The sequence below is a fragment of the Chlorocebus sabaeus genome, chromosome 9, assembly GCF_047675955.1.
Source record: "Chlorocebus sabaeus isolate Y175 chromosome 9, mChlSab1.0.hap1, whole genome shotgun sequence".
Lineage (NCBI taxonomy): Eukaryota > Metazoa > Chordata > Mammalia > Primates > Cercopithecidae > Chlorocebus > Chlorocebus sabaeus.
In genome coordinates, this window is record NC_132912.1 from 44,981,093 (window position 1) to 45,008,456 (window position 27,364).

General features: G+C 36.1%; 1 protein-coding gene across 6 annotated transcripts in view; it reads right to left on the reverse strand.

Annotated features, from left to right (window-relative positions):
* Positions 1-27,364, reverse strand: part of LOC103215735 (ATP-dependent zinc metalloprotease YME1L1-like) — a 67,681-nt gene that overhangs the window by 7,453 nt on the left and 32,864 nt on the right. For 3 of the 6 annotated variants that reach the window (XR_012093916.1, XR_012093920.1, XR_012093919.1), the window contains 5 exons: positions 24,331-24,425; positions 23,560-23,690; positions 15,041-15,157; positions 13,723-13,976; positions 2,639-2,806 (listed from right to left, as the gene is read on the reverse strand). Coding sequence is in view for 1 of the 6 variants with exons in the window: in XM_073018915.1 (XP_072875016.1) it covers positions 23,652-23,690; positions 24,331-24,425 (134 nt within the window). In the remaining 5 variants the exon portion in view is untranslated. Of the gene's footprint in view, positions 1-2,638; positions 2,807-13,722; positions 13,977-15,040; positions 15,158-20,078; positions 20,257-20,474; positions 20,588-21,929; positions 23,691-24,330; positions 24,426-27,364 lie in introns of those variants that run through there. The other 3 variants (XR_012093917.1, XR_012093918.1, XM_073018915.1) reach the window with 3 other exon arrangements.

Here is a 27,364-nt window from a genome sequence, read left to right on the forward strand (position 1 = left end):
TTCTCACTGTATATAGACAGACACATCCTATTTGTCCTGCTTTTCTGGAGAGCCCTGACTAATACATAGCCCCATAGTTAACAGTTTGAGCTCTGAACCCAAATAACCTGGGTATAAATCCTGACTCTATTGTAAACTAGTTGGGAGACCTGGGCAAATTACTTAACCACATTGAGCCTCAGTCTCCTCATCTACTAAATGGAATAATAAATATCAGCCTTTACATCACAGGATTGTTTGAGGTTTAAATAAACTTTATATGTAAAATATTTAGAAAAATCATGTTCTATGTGTTGGGCATTTTCTAAACATTAACAAATATTAATTAACTATCATTCCCAACCTTTTTCCAATATAGCTAGAAACTTTCAGTTAGGCTTAGTAAGAAAGGACAACAAGAATAAATTTTAGAAATAATTTACATAGTTGTTTGGGAATCTATTTTTGTAAGACATATTCAAGATGAAGGAACATTGAACCCACAGGTGTTCAAAATTGTGGTTTTTTTGAATGAAATAGCAATAATTAGCATTTGAAAACAGATGAAGTAAAAGTATACTTTCCTTTATACAATAACTGTTTTACTAAAAAGTGCTGACCAATATCTGAAAAATAGTATCATATGAAGCTATTGATGTAATCTCCGAAATGCTTTAAACATGATTTCTAGGCCAAGCGCAGTGGCTCATGCCCGTAATCCCAACACTTTCGGAGGCCAAGGCGGGCAGATCACAAGGTCAGGAGGTCAAGACCATCTTGGCTAACATGGTGAAAACCTGTCTCTACTAAAAACATAAAAAATTAGCCAGGCATGGTGGCGGGCATCTGTAGTCCCAGCTACTCGGGGGGCTGAGGCAGGAGAATGGCATGAACCCAGGATACAGAGCTTGCAGTGAGCCGAGATGGTGCCACTGCACTCCAGCCTGTGTGACAAGAGCAAGACTCCATCTCAAAAAAAAGCAAAAACGAAAACAAAACAAAACATGGTTCTAACTGTTAGTAGTTCTTAAGATATTGCTTCTATTTTTATATTCTATACTTGACCTCTATATATATTTTTTACATTTCTCATCCTTTCTTCTCACTATTCACATACAGCCTTGTTCTATAATTTCATCTTTCTTTGCAATTCTCTGCCAAGTGTACATTATGTGTATTTTTGTTTACTGTGTTTTGTCACCAGAAGAAAGTCTAGATGAATATTTATATTTTTTGGCCAGAAAGAACTTTATATTGTTGACACAGAAGGTGAAAACTATTAGGGAAATAAGTGATAGAAATTACTACTTAAAAACTGAATGCCTAACATATATGCCTAACATATATCCAAGAAGTTGACAAAGAATAAATAAAAGGTGAACGCTGAATGAAGAAAGAATATTTCTTATACACTGTCAACTTTTTAATAGAATAATAATACTTATTATTATGTTGTGGTGTTCTATACTTTACATTAAACATTCATACAAATTATCTTATTTTATACCAATCCTGTAAAGAAGGCAGAATGCAGGATTTTTAAAATGTTGGCTCTAAGGACATTTTGGGCCTGATAAAACTTTATTCTGGGCAACTACCCTTTTGAGCAGTGTGCGTGGCCTTTACCTACTAGAAGTCAGCAGTCTCCCCAACATCACCCAGTTTGTGACAACCAAAAATGTCTCCAGATATCACCAAACGTCCCCTGGGAGACAGAATCATCACCAGTTGAAAACCATTGGCAGAAAGAAAGAGTATCTTCTTTTTTAACAAATTGTTTAGGTGAAAGAAAGAAATGAAGTGACTTGCCCAAATACACGCCTTCTCTGAACAACCTACAAGTTTGATAATTATAGGACACTATCACACAAATCTTTTGGATAAAACCTTAATCACCACCTAAGAAACTGATTTTCATGTGTCACCATCTTACATTACAGGTATTTCTGAGCTCACTTTCTTCCCAACTAATTCAGTCATTATCTCAAGCTACTTTCTTACTACAAAAGAAAAACATGTCATTATAAATTTCCAGTCAGAAATAAATATTATGAAAATTTACCTGGGCATAAAACATATTTGCACAGTGCGTGCTTAAGTTTGTTTCAAAGCACTTTCTATGTTAGTATTTACAAGATGTATGAAACAAGCTATCATTCCTATTTAGGCAGGTAATATGCCATCCAACCTTTATTATCTGCCTCTGTCATACACATGAAAAACATTTTCTTTTTACTAAAGCTTCATAGCAGGAAAACTAGTCACATATTAAAAGTTAAGGGTGGAGTTGAAGGCATTTAAATTATCAGACCAAAAATACTTCCAGTGATCTTGAGCTTCTGCTGAAGCTTTGTAGGTTTGCTCAGTGACCTGACTACATGCAGTCTTATTCAGTGTAATAAACGGCATTTCTTTTTTCACATTTTTAACTTTATCCATGTCTGAAAAAATACTGGATTCTCATATTAATATTCTAAACACAAACACTTCACTTAGTTAACCACTGTATCTAAGTAGTGTTTCAATTCTTTTCAAACTAATTTCTCAATAAAAGAAGGAAAAATGGAATTTTCCATGTAATGCACTGCCATCTGTGTGCAGGCTGATAAGATGAAAAGAGAATATTTGAATGTCAGACGATTGGAGTTACAAACCGTACCTTCCATGACATACACCAGTGACCCTACATTTCCTTCTTTGATGATGCAACTGTCTTTGCCATACTCCCACCGGCTACGTACAATGCACAATCTCCTGGATCTGTGACAGCTCTAAGTTCTTCATAAAGTCATTAGCAAGGATAGCTTCCTTTATAAGATCTTTGGACCTATGGCAAGAAAGGGAAGATTTACTGGCACATCTGACAAGCTCTTTCATAGTTTGTGTGGTTTAGCAAAGCCATATAGTGCTCTGGCACACCACAAATGTATTTTCTTGTTAGGAATCCAATAATTTTCTGGAAGACCTGAGAATAAAGTAGTTCCACGGCAGAAAAAAAAAAAAAGGCACTAAGAATTTTTTTTTTAAGTATTCTATCATTTAATGAATAAGTGACCTACCAACCAACCAACCAACAAAATCATACAAGTTCATTTTGCTTTAGACTTTTTCTTAATCACATAGATTGCTGGAAAACCAATGGATACACACTTTAAAGTTTGTAATTTAGTTTAAGAATAAATATGAACAAAAATTTTAAACTCCAAAACAAATACTGTTACTACGGTTTATATTTGTAAGAGAACATCAGGGATGTACTGTATTATACACAATTAAAGAAAAAAATGCCTACGTACTTTATATGTGCCTCTTCTGTTAGACTTTATGCTCCCCATAGGCAGGGATCATTTTAAATTTGTTCTTTACTGTATGCTCAGTATCTACTAAGATGCCAGTCATCTGTAAAATAGTTTTTTAAAAATACTAACCTAACAGCTTTATGTGTGAAGACTAGTGAATATAATGTTACTTTCAGTAAATAGTGGGAGATAATATTGCTCAAGTAATATTTTTGGATTGAAAAAGATAAGAATTGGGCCGGGTGTGGTGCCTCACACCTGTAATCCCAGCACTTTGGGAGGCCAAGGAGGGCGGATCACGAGGTTAAGAGATTGAGACCATTTTGGCTAACATGGTGAAACCCTACTAAAAATACAAAAAATACAAAAAAAACTCTACTAAAAATACAAAAAACTGGCCGGGCGTGGTGGCGGGCTCCTGTAGTTCCAGCTACTCGGGAAGCTGAGGCAGGAGAATGGCATGAACCTGGGAAGTGGAGCTTTCAGTGAGCCCAGATCGAGCCACTGCACTCCTGCCTGGGTGACAGAGCGAGACTCTACTTCAAAAAAAAAAAAAATTAATAAAAATAAAATTTGAATTCCTACGTAGCTGTTTGAAACAACTGGTAGAAATGTGATAGTTCTTTATACATACATCTCATGCTTTTTTAGATAATATTTCTTTTTTTCTTTTTTAAAGTTTTTATTTTTTATTTTATTTTTTTATTTTTGAGACAAAGTCTGGCTCTCTCGCCCAGACTGGAGTGCAGTGGGGCGATGTGGGTTCACTGCAAGCTCCCCCTTCTGGGTTCACTCTATTCTCCTGCTTCAGTCTCCTGAGTAGCTGGGACGCGCCCGCCATCACGCCTGGCTAATTTTTTGTATTTTTTAATAGAGACAGCGTTTCGCCGTGTTAGCCAGGATGGTCTCGATCTCCTGACCTCGTGATCTGCCTGCCTTGGCCTCCCAAAGTGCTGGGATTATAGGCATGAGCCACAGAGCCCGGCCGAGAATATTTCTTCTTCAAGCAGCTTAGATTGACGTAATAAGGCAGACAGAACTATTGAACAAGATGTTTGAAGTGCAACATGTTTTAGGTATGGATTCAATACAGGTAATCAGTCGGAAAGACACTCAAATTTGTAATTGGAATTCAGTCGTGAACAAAAAAGTTTTAGCAGAACTTAAAACATCGTGGTGTTTATTTGCTGGCATAAGAAGTTCCAAATAACTTTCTAAGAATGCAAAATTCAAAGTGGAAGAGACATTAAGGAATGCTTTATCAAGAGGAGTACAATCAGAGCACTATCAAAAAGTCAGAAGCTGGATAAGATGAAAGACCTTAGCAATTCAGAGAGCAGACAGTACATTTGGAATGTTATATTAAAAATCTTAATTTTAAAAAAATTAAACACAAGCTGATGACCTTTTTCCACATTTGCTTAGCAAGTGGCTTCCAGGGAAATGACCTGCAGTAGTGAATACAGACTAAAGCATTAGTCTTCCCTCCCCATTTCTGGGAGGCTTTTCATCTAGATCTCAGTCTAACCAGCCTAGCCTTTACATATTATGTTTTGTAATGATTCAGTTTTAAGTAGTACAAAGATACACATAAAAATAAAAACAATTGAAATTTTATTACTATGAAGAATAATCCTAGAATAGAATGTTAGGTTGCAATGAAAATTATGTTTATGAGGAGTGTTAATCGCATGGAGGAAATTCTTCTATTATTTTTAAGTGAAAATGCAGGATACAAAATTAATTTTAGAGTAAGAAAGTATGTGCCTATTGAAAATGTAAAAAAAAACAAAAAAACAAAAAAACAAAAAAAAACCACCATGGGCTTTGAAGAGACAGATATTTGGGTCTTAATCCTAGCCCTGGCACCTAAAAAAATTTGAGGAATAAAATGTTACTTTCAGCAAATGGTAGGAGATAAAGGTTGTAGCAGTATTAATTGTAGTATTATCTTCACTACTCCTTATAATTACCTTCACCACTCCTGGTCTCAAGAATACCAGTGGCACCTTCATATTGACTCCTGAGATCTACTGTTCTGGGATTATTTTTTCAAGAATCTGGGCTTATTTGTATTCAGGAAATTAGTTTTGACCAAATTGTATTATATTTTCTCTTTCCTAAAAGTTTTTTTCTTTTTTTTTTTTCTCAGAGAGTGAGGCCATTTGATGGGTTCATAGTTTCTTGCACAATAAAAACTAATCAAGAACCACAACTTGTTTAGCTACATACAGACGGTATATTATCCTTTGGGAAGTATTTATAGTGCCCCCAAAATATTTAAGTCCTAGAAATGCAGCAAGACTAAAAATGAAGCCCTCTTCCAAGAACATAATTATAATTAGCACCATCCAAAGATGATTAAAGAAAGTCACTTTCTCCCCTCTGATAAATAAGATTAACCTGTTTGAAGATGTTACAAAAGATTAAACAATGAGCTCTAACACAATTCCTTAGAATTATCCAAACTTTCCAATTGTTTATCACAGAATGCGGAGTGTGGGATGGGAGGGAGAGGATTTCAGGATGCTTTTGTTTCTCAAATTTTATTTTGGATGGAGGACATTTAATTTCAGGTCTCAGAAGAAACAAACTGGAGGCTTCCATATAGGCTGTTGTGTCACTTTAAAAGAAACTAATCAATATAGGACCTACATCTTACTATTTATACCTTCATACAGGTATTGCCAAATAGTATTATTGTCTCTGAATTGACACAAATGATTTGTCTCTGTTCTCACAGCAAGATAGATATCTTGTGCCTCTGTGTAGTACAACCCTAAAGATGTTCTTCTCAGAGAATAATACCCAAAGCCCAGCCTTTTGATGTAATTTTCCTTTAAGCCCTTTCCCACTGATGACTGAAAATCTTAGGTCAACACTCATTAGTCTTTACTTGCTCCAACATTACAGACTATAATTAATCAGGGCCTCCAGCAAACTCTTCTTTGAATCCTTTTCTTTCCCCACGGAAATGGTCTAAGACACTCATTATAACTAAGATATAATGCATACAAAATCAGTTAGTTGAGCTCTGTTATTAATATTAGAGTTGGGGAAAGCTGATAACACAAGTACCAGAAGGTAGCCATCTGCTCAGCCCAGAGTATATATTTTAAACATATTTTGAAATAATTCAGCAGCCTGACTTATGTAAGAAGCAAACACAAATATCATGATTTTTTAAAGCTTTACTATCTGTCTCTGTGTACAAATAATTTATTTTTGAAAATCTTTTTCTTCCATGCCCAAAATGTGTGGCTTTTTAAATCCAAACACCCATAAAGGTAACTTGACTAATTTGAGCTATCCATATTCCTTTGTCATCACTGAGTTGACATTATATATAGCTTAATAATTCAGCTTCTGAAATTTTAGTTATATACAATGATATGCTGGTATTCTGGTTGTCTGGCTGGGGTGGAGAAAAGCGGAGGAAGTCATTTGCCAATTTCAATGATGTAAATACTCCCACCATGGCCAATTTCAAGCTTTCATGCAAAATCAACCTGTTTGCAAAGTTCCTGGAAATTAACAAGCAGAACTTACATGAGCCAGAGCAAGTTGGCTCCAGAACAATATACGATATAGATTATTTTTCTAACACCTTAAGAATTTAGTGTAACTTAATTTGTAAATTCTGAAACCAACATGATAATCCTTTTTCTTTCCTTAAAAAAATTCACCAGGTGGTATAATATCCCCAGATAATTTAATGCCAGGACTAGCAATAGTTCTTCCAAATGTTCAATTTTAGAGTAATAAATTGGAAAATCCATTTCCCCATTTACTTATTACAGAGAAAATTTCCAAATATAAAGAAAGAATACTTGATAGAATGTCTTTCTACACAATCTTAGGTAAAAATGGGCAATTTTAGAGTATAGGAAAACATATACCTACTTCTCAAATAAGGGAGATAGTGCTATTCACTGTTAATAAACAGACCCTCACTAGGTTTTTTTCTTAAGCTAATAAAAGGATATTCAACTTTTTTGTTACCATGTAGTAAGCTATCAATAAGTGAAGTGGCAATAGAGTTATTTCAAGTAGAGAAGGCTAGTTCAGATTGGGTGGTCAGGAAGGCCTCTCTGAAATAAGAATTACATGACAATGAGATCCAACCATTGTCTTCTCTATTGCAATGATGAGGAAAAGCATTCTAAGTAGAAGTAAAAACAAGGACAAAGGTGTAGAGTTTGGAATGACCTTGATATTTTCAAGGATCAGAAATGAGACCTGTATGATTGAAGCATACAGTGAGAAAGAAGGAATGGGATGGAAGAACAAGATCACTGAGGTAGGCAGGGAATGGGTCTCAGCACCTTGAAGGTTATGATAAAGAGTTTTATTTTATTCCAAAGGCCATTGAAGGACTATAAGAAGGGGTATGATTTACAGACAATATAACAGACATAAAGAATAAATTACATAAATTGAATTTAAAATGTTACTGAATTCATGGAGGTTTTCTGTTGTGGATTTCATCAATTAATGAATACTAAAATCAAAATTAATTATTCTGTTAATAAGGGAGTTTTATAATGGAAACTCTTGGGAACCACTGTCTCATAAAGCTTACGTTTATTTGGACTTTAAATCACTTACTCTCAGGCAACTCTTACATATTGGGAGAGAATGAGGTCTCATCTCAATTTCAAGAGCTATCTCCAGAGGCCTGAAGTGCGCCACTCTCTACATTCACTCATGTTTTAGATCAGTTTCGCCCTCAGTCAGGTCACAGGCAATAGTAAGCATTCCAAGAACAGCCTTTCCCAGAAATATGAGCATTAACATCTGATCTCTTTGATTAAAAAAGACTTCCAGGTACTTTAAGAGACATAATCAAAGTTATTAAGTTATTGTTAAGAATGGAAATCAGATAAAGCAATTTGAAAATGTAGCACAAAACTTCCATAATAATTTTTTTGACTAAAATCTTCACTCATTAAATTTCTTTTGCACTCAATGGTCAACTTTGGGGTCAAATGTCAGGAGAAACAATAAATTATTTTCATGGTCACCTTGGCCTACAGTATCATCTATCCATTTGGGAATTCAGTCATCCAAGTCTCCACTGAGGACACAATGACAAGCCCATAGCTCTTTCACACAGACATACTCCTTGCAGAGTCTCTTAACAGTTTGTAATTCCAAGCTATTGGAATAGCACAACTCCATCTATCTATTGTGAAATATTTGAATAATACCTATAAGCAAGAAAAACGGTAGTCCTGTCGCTGCCACAATTCTGCCCAAATCATGGATCCTATTTCTTGCCTAACAGCTTTTCTGAATAAACTCTATAGATACAAGCTGGCTAAGGGCTAAGAAATATCAACCAGCCCACATGAAAATAAAATTTAATCCTGCAAAGTTATTGGCCAATTTAGATATTGCCTCAAAACTACAGACCAGTTTTCAACAAGGTTCAGACTGTATTTTCACATCAACCAGCTCTGCTATAGCTAGCCCAATCTTATAACAAGAATAGTCATGAGTAAATCAAAACTGTTTGCAGAATTCATACCTATAATTAGCATTTGATACAAAGCAATCACTGGACTAAAATTAATGATAGCAATATAGTTTGTAGATGAACAATAATATTTATCTTTTATTACATACATTGCAATATTTAATAATTATCAGTTGCCTTCTAACTTTTTTCCTGTAGTTCTAAAATAGATGATTTAGTTCCTTTGAATTGAATCATGAAATCATGATGAAATATTAATAACCTAAATCAATGATTGTGGAAAGGGAAGATAGCCCATAAAATATTTAGTTGCCCAAATGTCATTCAGATGGTAACTTAATTATCTTTCATTTTTTTTCTTTCACTTTTAGTTGACATGTAGTAATTGTGCATATTTATGGGATACAGAGTGATATTTTCATGCATGTACATAATGTGTAATGATCAAGTCAGGGTAATTACATCCATCACATTAAACTTTTCTTATTTCTTTGTGTTGGGAATATTAAAAATTCTTTTAGCTTTTTGAAAATGTACCATAAATTACTGTTAACTATATTCATCCTACAGTGCTATAGAACACTGGAACTTATCCTCCTATGTAACTACAATTTTTTATCCATTGACCAACCCCTCACTATGTTTCCCTCATCCCTACTCTGCAGCCTCTAATAACCATAATTCTGCTCTTTACTTTCGTGCATTTACATTTTTAGCTCCCACATATTAGTGAGAACATGCAGTATTTATATTTATGTGACTGATGTATTTCACTTAATATAATGTCCTCCAGGTTCATCTATGTAGGCTGCAAATGACAGGATTTCATTCTTTTTTATGGTTAAATAGTATTCTGTTGGATATATAGACCACATTTCCTTATCTGTTCATCTGTTGATGGACATTTAGGTTGATTCCATATCTTGGCTCTCATGACTAGTACTATAATAAATATAGGAGGACAGATATCTCTTTGATATGCTAATTTTCTTTCCTTTGAATAAATACTCAGCAGGATTTCTAGAATCTAGACCTCTAACTCTTACCATATGCAAAAATCAATTCAAAATGGATTAAAGAATTAAATGTAAGACCCAAAACTATAAAACTACTAGAAGAAAAAAACAAGGAAAAAGGGAATTGCTTCAGGACATTGGGTCTAGGCAAAGGTTTTAAGGATAAGACCTCAAAAGCATAGACAACCAAAACAAAATACACAAATGGGACTATATAAAAAAAAATCTTCACAGCAAAGGAAACGATCAGCAGAGGGAAGAAGCAACCCAAAGAATGGGAGTAAATATTTGCAAGCTTCAGACAAAGTACTAATATTCAGAAAACACAAGAAACTCAAAATAAAAAATAGTAATAATTTGATTAAAAATGGGCATGTGACCTGAATAGGCATATCTCAAAAGAAGACATACAAATGGTCAAGTATATGAAAAAATGCCCAACACCATTAATCATTAGGGAAATGCAAATCAAAACTATAACAGGCCATCATCTTAACCCAGTTACAATGACTATTATCAAAAAGACAAAAAATAACAAAACGTTGGAGAGGATGCAGAGAAAAGGGGCTACTTTTTACAGTGTAGGTGAGAATGTAAATTAGTAGAGCGAGGGAAAACAGTATGAGTTTTCTCTAAAATCTAAAAGCAGAGCTAATACTCTCCATTTTAACTAATACTCTCACCTCATTGTCACTGACTAGGAGCAATGCTAAGTAGCTCTCAAAAGCAGTAGTAAGATGTTAACAGATGAGGCAGGCTTATATTAATTAAACAAAAGAAAATTGTTGTTCTTTGTAGGTGTTGATCCACTTCCAAAACGTCAATATTAAAAGTCCCTCATTCAACTATTAAAGTCATTCAGCTCTCCAGAGATACATTTTACAGCTAATTCACACTAGTAAGCCTAACTAAAATAGAGTAGTCTCCAAAAGAATCCAGGTCAAACTCTTCGCCTATAACTCTCTCGTATCATGGAATTAAAACCGTGAAGTTTCGCAGAAGTACCATACAGTACTTTGCTTGAGAATATATAAGACCGTACACATTTCATTCCAGAATTTAAGAACTCTGTGGCCTGATCTATTAAGAATTCCCTCCCTCCCTCCCTCCCTCCCTCCCTTCCTCTCTTCCTCTCTTCCTCTCTTTTTCTCTTTCGACAGACTCTTGCTCTGTTGCCAGGCTGGAGGGCAGTGGCGCCATCTCAGCTAACCGCAACATCGCCTCTCGGGTTCAAGCGATTCCCCTGCCTCAGCCTCCCAAGTAACTGGGATTACAGGCATGCGCCACCATGCCCGAATAATGTTTTGTATTTTAGTAGCGACAGGTTTTCACTATATAGGCTGAAATTGTCTCAGTCTCCTGACCTCGTGATCTGCCTGCCTCGGCCTCCCAAAGTGCTAGGATTACAGGCGTGAGCCACCGTGCCTGGCCAAGAATTGACTATTCTGAAGTTTAGATGCCCAAACTGCAAAACAGAGTAATGATTGAGGGGAAAAAAAGTCAGATATTTATATGTCTAATTGCAATTCAATGTTTTAAAGTAATTTTTTTCTTATCATTCAAGACACTAAATAATTGAAACTTCTTAGAATTCATTTGTTTCCAACAAGGTCAGCATGAATACACCAGTATCTCACCACCCTGGGCAACCCTATCATCAGGGCATAGATTGAGTGTCATGATGGTACTGTTAGTCCTCTGAAACTCAGCAGCTCCCACCACCACTATGTGTTATGCATTGCAATTTCAATTACCGCAATGACATGAGTTTTAAATTGATCATCAAGGAAATCATTTTAGAATAATTCTGTTGTTAAAATGCTTCTTGACTTAATCTCTGAGACAGATTACCTTCTATTTTAAATTTGTTTGTATTAAGTGGCAGAAGAATAGCATGATTCTCTACCACCCCCTTATCCCAAAGTGTATATTTTCTCTTGACTGAAAATGGTGACTTGGGTACTTTACTCAATTCACTTAATTCCAGAAAATTGGAGCCAAATTTTGCCTCATTACAATGTCCTACATGTCTCAGAAGGCAGATTTTCTACTCTGACAAATTCAGTTCAGTTTTATCTCCAAACATTACTTTGTATGAGGTTGAATACATTAGACACTTTGAGCCGGCCTTAAGAGAGACAGTGTTTCTATTGAGAAAATTTGAAAATAACTAAACATTTAAAACAGTAATGCTCCTAGTCGTAAAAGCTCTGGGTTTACCAAGCTTCTTAACCAAACTTAAAAATTAACCCAATACTCACAATAACATTAGTCATTATTATAGTAGTAGTATTACTACTATTATGTTTATAGTAATAGTATTACTACCATAATAGTAGTAGTAATTTAATAGTAATAGTAGTAAAGAAATTTTTTCTTATCTTTCAAGGCACTAAATAATTGAAATTTCTTAGAAACTACTACTATACCACTATAATAATAGTAGTAATACTACTATTAATATTTATTGTTACCACAATTAATAGTTACTAAGTAGTTATTCTGTGTTCCACAATATACAAAGAGCCTTCCCTCATTTAAGATTCATTTTTGACTCTCTAAGTTTGCCATGGTGAAACTCAGAGAATTACATAAATTGTCCAATGTTGCACAATAGTAAGTGACAGGTAGAGTCAAGATTTAAAGATAACTATGCTTGACTTCTAAGCCCACAATATTTAATTGTACTTACCATTTGAATAAATTATCCTATTTATAAAATCCAAAAGCACACGTTCCACTCATTTATCTCTAATTGTTCATTTTGTTCGTATTTTTTTTGGATGGAGTCTTACACTGTCGCCCAGGCTAGAGTGCAGCGGTGCGATCTTGGCTCACTGCAACCTCTGTCTCCCGAGTTCAAGCAATTCTCCTATCTCAGCCTCCCAAGTAGCTGAGACTGCAGGCATGAGCCATCATGCCCGGCTAATTGTGTGTGCGTGTGTGTGTGTGTGTGTGTGTGTGTTTTAAATTTTTAGTAGAGACGGGGTTTCACCGTGTTAGCCAGGATGGTCTCAATCTCTCGACCTTGTGATCCACCCACCTCAGCCTCCCAAAGTGCTGGGATTACAGGCATGAGACAACCGCGCCTGACCTCTAATTTTTCAAAGGTAGGAATGTTATACTTTTGCAGAGAATGAAATTAGATCCTTATCTCTCACCATACACAAAAATCAACTCAAAATGGATTAAAGACTTAAATGCAAGACCAAAAATTATGAAGCTACTAAAGGAAAACATAGGGGAAATACTTCATGACATTGGTCCAGGCATGGATTTTATGGATAAAACCTCAAAAGCACAGACAACAAAAACAAAAATCAACAAATATGATTACATCAAAAAGGCCTCTTTAGAATCAAGAGACAACCTATAGAATGGAAGAAATATTTGCCACCTATACATATGACCAGGGTTTAATACCTAAAATAAGAAACTCAAACAACTCAGTAGCAAAAAAAAAAAAAAAAAAAAAAAAAACACCAAATACTTTAAAATGGGCAAAAGAACTTAATAAATGCTTCTCAACAAAATAAAATAAGCATGGCCAATGAGTACATAAAAAAAGTTCAATGTCACTAATCCTCAGGAAAATGCAAATCAAAACTATGAGATCTAACTTTACACCTGTTATTCATCTAGTATATACTGAACTTTGCCAATAGAACAATTGGCTTTCGGAAAACAATTCCCCTCACAATTACTTTAAATAAAAAAACCCAAATAATTTAAAAATTGGCAAAATGAACCTAATAAATACTTCTCAACAAAATAAAATAAACACAGCCAATGAGTACATTAAAAAAAGTTCAATGTCACTAATCCTCAGGAAAATGCAAATCAAAACCATGAGATCTAACCTTACACCTGTTATTAATCTAGTATATGCTGAACTTTGCCCATAGAATAATTGGCTTTTGGAAAACAGTTCCCCTCACAATTACTTTACCTTGAATATTTTTCTTCTTGTAGTTAAACAACTGATATTCATCTGTGGTTTTTGTAGTGTACATTGAAATAATGGGGAGAATCTCAGCATGGAAGGAAGAGAAGTTTATCTTTCCTCCTTCTTGCTTCCAGAGCCATCTGCTCAGACTTCCTGAGCTTTCTCATTCATGAGATGGGTGTCCTCAATAACCTTCACAATTCAGTGTGTGGTCATTTCAAATTGACACTTCCAGAGTGACACTTCCAGAGTGACACCTGGAAGCATGACATAAAGGAGAAAAAGGCATTTGTCAAATAAAAAATGAAAATGTGGCCAGGCATGCTGACCCACGCCTGTCATCCTAGCACTTTTAGAGGCCAAGGTGGACAGATCACTTGAGCTCAGGAGTTTGAGACCAGCCTGGTCAATATAGGAAGACCCTTGTCTCTACAAAAAATTAGCTGGGCATGGTGGCACACACCTGTGATCTGAGCTACTCAGTAGGCTAAGGTGAGAGGATCACCTGAACTCAGGACGTGGAGTTTGCAGCAAGCCAAGATCACACCACTGCATACCAGCCTGGATGACAGAGTGAGACCCTGCCTCAAAAAATAAATACACAAATAAAAATAAAAACGTAAGGGGAATGAGAAAGGCAGAAACTCGGTTCTAGTTTTGTTATGTGGAACAAACATTCCAGTTTTAGTCAAATATTTGCCACCTTTTATAGCAGAATATTTTGTTATGTAAGTTCTATTTTCCCCTTTGATTTATAAGAAACCCTGACAATTAATGAGATGGCAACTGTTAGTATCCTAGATAATTTGCTGAGCGTCTACTAATCCTTTCAATACGGCCAGTGTTCCTGAGTGAAGCAGCAGCATGCCTGCTTTTCCCTGGTTTCCCCAACTGAGTAAAATTTCATGAAAACAATTCCTCACCAACATAAAGAAAGTTCCCTAAGCAAGGTAAAGTTTAATCCTTCTAATCCCTTCTTTAGGAGATAATGTGGATTATAGGGAAGTAGTGGGTATGAGTGGGCTAGGAAATTGTTGGGTAATAAAAATATCTTTTTTTTTCTTTTAGGCAAGGAAGCAATTTATAAAACCAAGATTAAAATGAAGAAATATATGCTGCCATTGGTAAATTCCTGAGAAAAGGCAAAGAGGTTGACGAGATAAAAGTGTAAAACACAGAAACAGGCTGGACTTGGTGGCTCACACCTGTAATCTTAGCACTCTGGGAGACCAAGGCAGGTGGATTGCCTGAGCTCAGGTGTTAGAGACCAACCTGGGCACCCTGGTGATACCCTGAGTCTATTAAAAATACATAAAATTACCTGGGTGTGGTGGTGCGCACCGGTAGTCCCAGCTACTCCGGAGGCTGAGGCATGAGAATCACTTGAACCTGGAGACAGAGGTTGCAGTGAGCTGAGATTGCACCACTGCACTCCAGCCTGGGTGACAGATCAAGACTTTGTCTCAAAAAATATAAAAATTTAAAACTAAAAAAAGGACAAGCACAGAAACAAAACAATAAAGAACATTAAGATTTATAATAAAGTTTATGATAAAAGAGTACTAAAAATACTTTTCACCAGAATATATAAAGAAGTCTTACAACTCAACAACAGAAAGACCATCAATTAAAATATGGTCAATGAATCTGATTAGGTATTTTACCAAAGAACACAGACAGTGGCCGGCCGCAGTAGCTCATGCCTGTAATCCCAGCACTTTGGGAGGCCAAGGTGGGCAGATCACCTGAGGTCGGGAGTTCAAGATCAGCCTGACCAACATAGAGAAACCCCATCTGAACTAAAACTACAAAATTAGCTTGGCATGGTGGCGCATGCTGGTAATCCCAGCTACTTGGGAGGCTGAGGCAGGAGAATCACTTGAACCCAGGAGGTGGAGGTTGTGGTGTGTCAAAATCACGCCATTGCACTCCAGCCTGGGCAACAAGAGTGAAACTCCATTTCAAAACAAACAAACAAACAAAACAAAGAAGACAGACAAATGGCCATTAACCATCTGAAAAGATGTTCAACATTATTAGTCATTAGGGAAATGCAAATCAAAACCACAATAAGAACACTTCACACCTCTATAATGCCTATAATCAAAAAGACACACAAAAAAAGTATAGGCAAGGATGTGGAGAAATTGGAACACTCATACACTCATACACTGCTGGTGGGAATGTAAAATTGGATAGCTGCTTTGAAAAACAGTCTTATAGTTCCTCAAAAGATTAAAACCAGTTGCCCTATGACTCAAAAATTGTACTCCTGGATATTCACCCAAGAGGAACATATGTCCACATGGAGTTCATAGCAACATCACTCATAATAGTCAAAACTTGTAAACAACCCAATGTCCATCAACTGATAAATAAAATGTGATAAACCTCTACAATAGAACATTACTTAGCAATAAGAAAAAAATAAAGTTACTGGCTGGGCATGATGGCTTACGTCTTTAATCTCAGCACTTTGGGAGGCTGAGGTGAGAGGATTGCTTGAGCCCAGGAGTTCAAGACCACCCCAGGCAACATGGCGAAACCCCAGCTTTTCAAAAACTACAAAAAATTTAGCTGGGTCATGGTGACGCATACCTATGATCCAAACTACTCAGGAAGCTGAGGTGGGAAGATCACTTGAGCCCAGGAGATCAAGGTTACAATGGAGTCAAAATCAAGCCACTGCACCCCAGGCTGGGCAATGGAGTGAGGCCTGTCTGAAAAAAATAAAAACTAAAAATTTAAAAAATTACTGATTCATGCTACCATATAGATAACTCTTAAAAATATTATGTTAGGTGAAATGAGCCAGACACAAAAGGACAAATATCAGGTGATTCCACTTATATGAGGTACCTGCAATAGGCAAATTCATAGAGACAGAAAGCAAAATAGAGGTTACCAGAAGCTAGGGGATGGATGATGGGGATTTATTATTTAATGGGTACAGACAGTCCCTGTTTGAGATGATGAAAAAATTCCAGAAATAAATAGAAGTGATGCTTGCACAGCATTGTAAGTGTACTTAATGCTACTAAGTTGTACATTTTAAAGTGGTTAAAATGGTACATTTTATGTTATGTATATTTTGCCAGAATTTTAAAAAATAATTGACAAAGTTTAGACAATTTTAAAGAGAGCACAAGATTTGCAGTTAACCTAAAAAATTCATGAAAGAACTGCATTTTAAGATTTATTTTAATAAATTTAACCTTTGCAAGTCAATTAATGATATCACCATCTTAACAAACTAAAAAGAAAAACCATATGATTATCTAGTAGATGCAGAAAATTTGACAAAATTCAACATCCACTACCCATTTTTTTAAAAAAATATCAGCAAAGTAGGGATACAAGAGACTTTTCTCAACATGTTAAAGGACATCTTTAAGATATCTGCAGCAGGACTTTGTGAGACCGAGGTGGGTGGATTGCTTGAGCTCAGGAGTACTAGAATAGCCTAGGCAACATGGTGAAACCCTGTCTCTACAAAAAATTACAAAAATTATCTGGATGTGGTGGCACACACCTATAGTCCCAGCAACTCAGGAGGCTGAGGTGAGAAGATCCCTTGAGCCTAGGAGGAAGAGGTTGCAGTAAACCAAGATTGTGCCACTGCATTCTGACCTGGATGACAGAGTGAGAACCTGTCTCAAAATAAAATAAAATAAAATAAAATAAAATAAAATAAAATAAAATAAAATAAAATAAGTTATTTGCAGCTAACATCCTATGTAATGAGGAAAGTCTGAATGGTTTTCCCTCAGATCAAGAATGAGACAGGAATTTCAGTTCTTCCCTCTTCTATTCAACATTATACTGGAGGTTCTAGCCACTGTAATCATTTTTGAAAACAGGTGAGTGGCATGTAGGAGAATGAAACTAGATCCTCATCTCTCACCTTATAAAAAAATCAACTCAAGATGGATCAAAGACTTAAATCTAATACCTGAAACTATCAAGATTCTAGAAGATAACATTGGAAAAACTCTTCTAGATATTGGCTTAGGCAAGGATTTCGTGACCAAGAACCCAAAAGCAAATGCAGTAAAAACAAAGATAAATAGCTGGGACTTAATTAAACTAAAGAGCTTTTGCACAGCCAAAGGAACAGTGAGCAGGGTAAACAGACAACCCACAGAGTGAGAGAAAATCTTCACAATCTATACATCTGACAAAGAGCTAATATCCAGAATCTACAACAAACTCAAACAAATTAGCAAGAAAAAACCAAACAATCCAACCAGGCATGGTGGCTCATCCCTCTAATCCCAACACTTTGGGAGGCCAAGGCGGGTGGATCACAAGGTCACGAGATTGAGACCAGCCTGATCAACATGGTGACACTCCATCATCACTAAAAATACAAAAATTAGCTGGGCATGGTGGGGCACACCTGTAATCCCAGCTACTCAGGAGGCTGAGGCAGAAGAATTGCTTGAATCCGGAAAGCAGATGTTGCAGTGAGACAAGATCGTGCCACTGTACTCTAGCCTGGTGACGGAGCAAGACTCCATCAAAAAAAGAAAGAAAGAAAGAAAGAGAGAGAGAGAGAGAGAGAGAGAGAAAGAAGAAAAAAAAGATCCCATCAAAAAGTGGGCTAAGGACATGAATAGACAATTCTGAAAAGATGGACAAATGTCCAACAAAGATATGAAAAATGCACAGCATCACTAATGATCAGGGAAATGCAAATCAAAACCACAATGAGATACCACTTTACTCCTTCAAGAATGCACACAATAAAAAACTAATAGATGTTGGCGTGGATATAATGAAAAGGGAACACTTCTACACTGCTAGTGGGAATGTAAACTAGTACAACCACTATGGAAAACAGTGTGGAGATTCCTTAAGGAACTAAAAGTAAAACCATCGTTTGATCCAGCAATCCCATTACTGACTATCTACCCAGAGGAAAAGAAGTCATTACATGAAAAGAGATTTGCACATGCTTGTTTATAGCAGCACAGTTTGTAGTTGCAAAAATGTGGAACCAACCCAAATGCCCACTAATCAACAAGTGGATAAAGAAACTGTTGTATATATGTACTATATATATATACACACACACAAGCTATGGACTACTACTCAGCCACAAAAAGGAATGAATTAATGGCACTCACAGCAACCTAGATAGGATTGGAGACTATTATTCTAAGTGAGGTAACTCAGGAATGGAAAACCAAACATCCTAAGTTTTCAATCATAATTGGGAGCTAAGCTATGAGGATGCAAAGGCATAAAAATGACAAAGTGGTAATCCCGGCGCTTTGGGATGCCGTGACGGGTGCATCACGAAGTCAGGATATCGAGACCATCCTGACTAACACAGTGAAACCCTTTTTTTTACTAAAAATACAAAAAATTAGCTGGGTGTGGTGGCACACGCCTGTAGTCCCATCTACTTGGGAGGCTGAGGCAGGAGAATTGTTTGAACCCAGGAGACGGAGGCTGCAGTGAGCTGAGATCACGCCACTGCACTCTAACCTAGGTGACAGAGCGAGACTCCGTCTCAAAAAACAACAACAAAAAAATGACACAGTGAACTTTGGAGACTTTGGGGAAAGAGTGGGAAGGGGGTGAGAGATAGGAGACTACAAATCGGGTTGTGTGTATACTGCTTGGGTGATGGGGGCACCAAAATCTCACAAATCACTGCTAAAGAAATCACTCGTGTAACCAAATACCACCTGTTCCCCCAAAAACCTATAGAAATTAAAAATATATAAAAATGTTTAAAGGAGAAAGGAAAGGAAAAAGGAACGGAACTGAAAGACATCCAGATTGGAAAGAAATAAGTAAAACTCTTTTTATTCACAGATATGGTCTTCTAAGCTTCCGCAGCTTTTCAATATTCAACTCAATAAATCCAGAATGCTCAATAAAATTCATTAAAAAGCAACTTAAACTAATAAATGAGTTTTGCAAAGTTGCAAGATAGAAGATCAAGATACAAAATCAAATGTATATCTCTACATTAGGAATAAAAATTAAGAAATTGACATTTTTGAAATAATACTATTTATCATAGCATTAAAATATAAAATGCTTATGGGTACATCTGAAAAGCTGCGTGAAAGACCTGTACAATTAAAACCAAAAAATATTTCTGAGAAAATTTTTTTAAAAAACAAAGGAGGCTGGGCGCTGTGGCTCATGCCTATAATCCCAGCACTTTGGGAGGCCGAGGCAGGTGGATCACGAGGTCAGGAGATCAATATCATCCTGGATGACACGGTGAAACCCCGTCTCTACCAAAAATACAAAAAAATATATAAAATTAGCCGGGCATGGCGGTGTGTGCCTGTAGTCCCAGCTGCTGGGGAGGCTGAGACAGAAGAATGGCGTGAACCCAGGAGGCGGAGTGAAACCTACCCATTATTATTTTGTCTTTGGAAAACTCCAGCTCCTTCATGGTAACCATTTCTTTTCCATCAACAGCTACGTTTAATGCAGCCTGGTTCACAAGATTCTCCAACTCTGCTCCAGAAAAGTCAGTGGTACCTCGAGCTATAATTTCTGGATCAATGGCTAATGTAAAAAGAGAACACAACACTAGAAGTCCAAAACAGGTAAAAGGAAGCTCTTCACAAAGAACTCACATTCTGGCTGGGTGCAGTGGCTCATGCCTGTAATCCCAGCACTTTGGGACGCTGAGGCGGGTGGATCACCTGAGGTCAGGAGTTTGAGACCAGCCTGGCCAACGTGGTGAAACCCCGTCTCTACTAAAAATACAAAAATTACCTTACCGTGGTGGTGTGCACCTGTAATGCCAGCTACTAGGGATGCTGAGGCAGGAGAATCACTTGAACCCTGGAGGCAGAGGTTGCAGTGAGCCGAGATCGCACCATTGCACTCTAGCCTGGGCAAAAAGAACGAAACTTTGTCTCAAAACAAAACAAAACAAAACAGAAACAAAACAAAACAAAACACAAACGCAAAAAAACAAAAACAAAAACTCACCTTCTGAGGGGAAAAAAGCAAATAGCTAGCTATAGCTATTCTGAGCCATAGTTTAGACATTTTTTCTCTGAATTTCATCTGGAAATACTTTGGACATAAAAGGTGCCCTAATTATAGGAAAAATATATAGTTTAATGAATTGATCCAGCTATCTCTGAAACTACTGTAGCTTTAATAATTTCATTTATTACTAAAATGGGTAATACATTTTCATATGTTTTGTTTTATAATTTGCATTCTTCTCTTTTGGTCCCATACTGACTATATCATGAGCTACTGTTTCTGAAGCTTTTTCTGTTATTTTGCATTTTACATTCATCTTAGAAAATATGTATATACATATATATTTCCTCAAATATTATCTGTCTGAATACTCTAAAAAAAAACTTTCTTTAGAATCAGGGTTCAAAACAACAGAATCTCCTGGATACACAATGACTAAGGAATGAACTTTTAAATGAACATACTAATGGTAAAAAAACAGACGATAAAAATGAACTGGTCTTTTAATATTAATACATTTACCCTGAAAGGAGCACACACAGGGTGAGTTGTGTATTACCACTTTATAGAAATGATAATGTTTGTTTCGATAGAATTAGACTTATATTGATCGAACTTGATTTTATTGAGATACCATTTCAAAATTTCTGTTCGACCTTTTACATCTGTCCTTGGAACTGTAACCTGCATGTCAAAACGACCAGGAAGTATTAAGGTACTACAGGAATAATGTAAAAGGAAAATATAAATTAATAAACTGATGATGCTAAAGCTCAGATTCAACAGGACTGACACCCTAATGACATGAGTGGGAAGCCAAGGGCAGCCAGAGAACAGATGGAGTTTTGTACGTAAATATTCAGATAATTCCTTTTAAAACAAGGCTCAAGTAACAGTGTCAATAACCTGAAGGCAGAATAAAGGCTCATTTAGATACATGTGTATACCTAGATAGCCTACCCCTCAGAAACAAAAGCATGGAAGCAGCTCAGTTCAGGAACAAATAATTCCACAAAAAACTATTATGAGAAGCACATATCTAAGTGTGTGGTTAGACTTGTACGGAATGTTAGACTAAGTACAGAATGTTAGACTAGAGTCTTAGGCAGTGACAAACTAGTGATCAAATAAAAATATGAATAACTTGTACAATAAAATTTTTTTCATAGTAACTTTAAACCTAGTTATAATGCTACAGTGAATTTATTTTAAAAATGCTGTCTACATAAAACTTTTGTGACACATAACAAAGAAATATTTTAACAGTTTTATTGAGATGTAATTCACATAACAGAATTTAAAGTGGATACTTCAGTGGTTTTTAATATATTCAGAATTGTACAACCATCAGCACAATCTAATTTTAGAATATTCCCATCCCCACAAAGAAATCCATATCCAGTGGCAGCCATTCCCCATTCTCCCTAACCTCTGGTAACAGCTAATCTAATTTGTCTCTGTGGATTTGCTTACTCTGGACATTGCCTATAAATGGAATCATATAATGTGATCTTTTGCAATGGACTTCTTTTAGCATAATTTTGTAGCATGTAAACAGCACTTCACAAAAATCTTCTTTTAATGCTTACTTATCTAATGCCTCTGGGAAGTGTGTGGCTCCTATTATGATAAGTCCTTCATTGGGTTGACAACTACATAGGAAAATATGTTATATTTTCACTAACATTGAAGCACAGCACACATGTAGAAATGCTCTACACAAAACAGTTTTTTTTTTTTTTTTTTTTTTTTTTTTGAGACTGGGACTCCCTTTGTGGCCTAAGTTGGAGTGCACCAGTACCTTCATAGCTCACTGTAGCTTCAAATTTCTGGGAAGAAGTGATCCTTCTGCCTCAACCTCTCAAGTAGCTGGAATAACAGGCACATGCCACCATACCTGACTAATTTATTTTTATTTTTTATTTATTTAAAAAAATTTTCTCCCCAATTTCTAGGTACAAGCCACTGACTATTTTCTTTCTTTCTTTTTCTTTTTTGAGATGGAGTCTCTCTCTTGTCACCCAGGCTGGAGTGTAGTGGCGTGATCTCTGCTCACTGCAAGCTCCGCCTCCCGGGTTCAACGCCATTCTCCTGCCTCAGCCTCCCGAGTGCCTGGGACTACAGGAGTCCACCACCACGCCCAGCTAATTATTTTTTTGTATTTTTAGTAGAGACGGGGCTTCACTATGTTAGCCAGGATGGTCTCAATCTCCTGACCTTGTGATCCGCCTGCTAAGAAAAGAGACTGCTACCACCAGTCATCTGTGACTACATATCTTCACAATTATCTGGTCTATGTAGGAAAAGATAACCTAATATAAAAAGTTTAGGTGCTTGGTTAATTTTTGAAAAATTACTTTCAAGCATACCAATTCAAATTATTCCCTCCTGGGCTTCCTATGTGGTTTCAAAATGTCTTATATTGACTTTTAAGACACTTCTTTCAAAGCAACATCAACTCTTGCTTTTTACATTATAAACATTGAGGTAAGCTTTAAACCTGCCACAACATTAAAAGCTAGTCATAAACTGTGTAGAAACAAGTGTATTTCTTCAAATAGACTACTAGTCTCAGCTTGAATCACTGTTTTTCTATCTTAAGTACAACAAATGAAAAAGAATATAAATACCACAAATTAAATGAATTGATATTCAAATATCTAATTAGTAGTGAAAACAATACAATAATGAGAGAAAAAGCTTGTCGAGTTCTTGCTTGAGGGACTACTCTGTTTCCTATACACGTCACATTTTTCGTATCTCTAGATATGAAATGCCTTATGGAAATAATTTGCATAAGATCACTTCTACATATATCAAATACTGGGAGGCATCACCATATTCTAAGACAAAAGGATACTCAATTACCCATTCATTTCAGCAAGAAGTTGATTTATGGTCTGCCTTAAATATGGATGCATTGAGATTCAATTCTCTTCCCACCAACAGAATCTAATTCCTCAATAAATGTAACACAAGCAACATTCGCATTTCTTCCCCTAAGACAACAAAAAAGATTCAAATAAGCTGAAAGAAGTTAACAGTTTTGAAAAAGATAAATATTAAAATTCTATAAAACTGTCAAAAGCCAACAAAAATATTCATTGTAAGAAAATACACAAAAGGAGGTCAATTTTTACTGATTTAAGAATAGTAGCTTCGGGGGGAAAAAAATAAACTATACCAAAGAAAATGATTTAAAATAAAAGCAATCGGCATTCATTCTTCCTAGATATACAAATACCATATACAATTAGGTTTGAAGCTAATTACTCCCTAATTCCATACTATAAAATTGATGAATAAAATGAAAAAAAAAAAAAACTAAGAGATTTTTGGTAGCCTCCAACCTCATTTTGCACTTCCACTAGCTCTTTCGATAATTCATATATTAAGCTATCCAAATCGAGATCCCACAATTGCTATTTTAACTATCAAAACTAATTAGCATGCAAAGCTAGAGGCCCCAAAAAATAGAAATAGAAATTAAAAAAAGGAAAAAGAAAAGTAATTATCAAAGAAAGGGGAAGATACACACTTCCCTTAAAATTAACAAAATTTAGTATTGTATGAAAGATATATCAAAATGTACTAAAAAGATTTCTGATACTGCTGACTCCAACACCACAAACATCTCACCAAATTTGGATCCAGAAGCATAATAAAAAGGAACATCAGCTTCTCCTGCTCAGAAAGTGACTTTCCAGTCCCTGGGAGTCCAACTAAAAGAATTCCTAAAAGAAAACAAAACAAGAATGATTCAAAGTATTTTTTAAAAATCCCTCGATATGAACCTATAAAACAAATAGTTATTCATTTATATAATTTTCAGGTTAAGGTCATAACAATAAGCAAGATTTTGAAACACAGCAAACCATACTTGTGTCTGCTGTAGGTTCACTTAAGAATCTTGTCCAAAATTAATTTTCCTGTATCATGTAAGTATTGTTTACATACCAACAACAGACATGACAGGGAGAACCTTGAGGCAAAAAAATACAAACCCATTTATCACTAAATAAGTAAGATAAAAATTCAAGTAGAAATAGATTAAAAGACTAAACAATCAAATGCAATTCATGAATCTTGAATTGACAATATGATATTAAGGAAATAGTGTTAATTTTCTTTGGTGGGATAAGATTATTATGTTTATTTAGGACACTGTCCTTATTCTTAGGTGATGTATAATGAAGTCTTTAGATGTCAAGTAGTTGATGTCTATAGTTTTCTTTCAAATGTTTGGGGGGGAAACACACACATATACAGAAAGCAAATATGACAAAATGTTAACAATTGTTTAGTCTAAGTTGGTAGGATATGGACGTTAATTGTACTGTTCTTTCAAGGTTTTCCATATGTTTGAAAATTTTCATATCATAATAATTTTCACATGTTAGAAAAACAGAATTGCCTGATTTGTATGTTTTTGTAAATATACGTATTACATTTAAAAAGCAACAAAACTTCTTTACATACATGTTTGCTGCATTTTAACATTCAAAAATAGTAAAGAAAGCTCAAGCTCAAAGATAGCTTTATGACTATCCTAGTATTGTCATGTTTCAGTGATACTTAACTGGTTTAAATCATATTAATTTCTGTGGATTACATCTTGGTATCTGAAGATTTTTCTATAAATTTATACTACTCAAATTTTCTACAAATTTAAAATACTCCTTGTGATTAGAAAGAGGAAGAGTGAGGCCGGGTGCAGTGGCTCACGCCTGTAATCCCAGCACTTAGCGGGGTCGAGGCGGGTGGATCACGAGGTCAGGGGACTGGCTAACATGGTGAAATCTCGTCTCCACTAAAAACACAAAAAATTAGCCAGGTTTGGTGGCGGGTACCTGTACTCCCAGCTACTCAGGAGGCTGAGGCGGGAGAATGGCGTGAATTTGGCAGGCGGAGCTTGCAGTGAGCGGAGATGCCACTGCATTCCAGCCTGGGCGACAGAGCGAGCGAGACTCTGTCAAAAAAAAACAAAATAAAAAGAAAGAAAGAAAAAAAGAAAGAGGAGGAGAGTAGGTCGGTCACGTGGCTCACGCCTGTAATCCCAGCAATTTGGGAAGTCGAGGCTAGTGGATCACCTGAGGTCGAGAGTTCAAGACCAGCCTGACCAATATGGAGAAACCCCGTTTCTTTCTACTGAAAAAAAAAAAAAAAAAAAAAAATACCCGGGCATGGTGGAGCATGCCTGTAATCCCAGCTACTCGGGAGGCTTGAGGCAGGAGACTCACTTGAATCCGGGAGGGGGAGGTTGCAGTGAGCCGAGATCGCGTCATTGTACTCCAGCCCGGGAAACAAGAACCAAACTCCGTCTCAAAAAAAAAAAAAAAAAGGCGGGGAGGAGTGTAACTATTAATACTTCTGTGGTTTTAAACATTCACTCCGTGATGTGATAGCACTGCTTTAATAAATGTGCCCTAAATTAGCAAAGGTTCCTTGCAGATAATTTCATACACTGCTGTATTCTCACTAGAGATAGGTGGCTGTATAAAAACAAGCATTAAAAAGGAGTGTCATCCTTTAACTCAGCAACTCCATTTCTAGAAATGTAGTCTAAGGAATAATTAAACATGAAGGCAAAGCCTTGAATTAAGATGATCACCACAGTACTATTTTTAATAGCAAAAGACTGGAAACCAAATAAAAATTGAATATAAATGGTTAAATTGTGATACAACCATAAATTAGAAGGATACTATGAAGTCATTAAAAATCATGTTAACCATGAGAAAACATCAGACAAAGCCAAACTGAAAACATTCTATAAATAATTAGGCAAGTACTCTTTGCAACTATAAAAAGCATGATTAATCCTCTTCTCCCTACTCCCTCACAAAAAGGCTAAGGAATTGTTTCATTAAAACAAACAAACAATAAAAATCTAAATGTTATATGTGATCCTGGATTGGGTCTTCAACTGGGGAAGAGCGTAAGGATCAGGGTAACACTACAACGGATATAGACTGTAAATTTCATAATGGTTTTGTAGATATGTTAAATGTCTTTTTTGTGTTGCTGTTTTTTGAGATGGAGTCTCACTCTGTCCCCCAGGCTGGAGTGCAGTGGCTCAGTCTTGGCTCACTGCAACCTTCCTAGGTTCAAGCGATTCTCTCGCCTCAGCCTCCTGAGTAGCTGGGATTACAGGCACCTGCAACCAAGCCTGGATAATTTTTTTTTTTTTTTTTTTTTTTTTGTATTTTTAGTAGAGACGGGTTTTCACCATATTGGTCAGGCTGGTTGGAACTCCAATGGCCCCTGGTTCAAGACCAGACTGGTCTTGAACTCCTGACCTAAGCAATCCATCTGCCTCCACCTCCCAAAATGCTGGGATTATAGGTGTGAGCCACCACACCCAGCTAATGTCCTAATTTTCGTATTACTCTGGAGTTATGTAAAAGAATACACTTAGGGGTGACTATGTTTACAATTTACTCTCAAATAGTTAAAAATTCATTTACTGACAAATAATTTTTATATTTATATATGTGTAAAGAGACAAAGTGAATGATTTTATAAGGGAGCTAGGTTGAGCGCACTGGCTCATGCCTGCAGTCCTAGTATTTTGGGAGGCCAAAGTGGGTGGATCACTTGAGCCCAGGAGTTCAAGAGGAGCCTGGGCAATATGGAGTAATATCATCTTTACAAAAAATACAAAAATTAACCG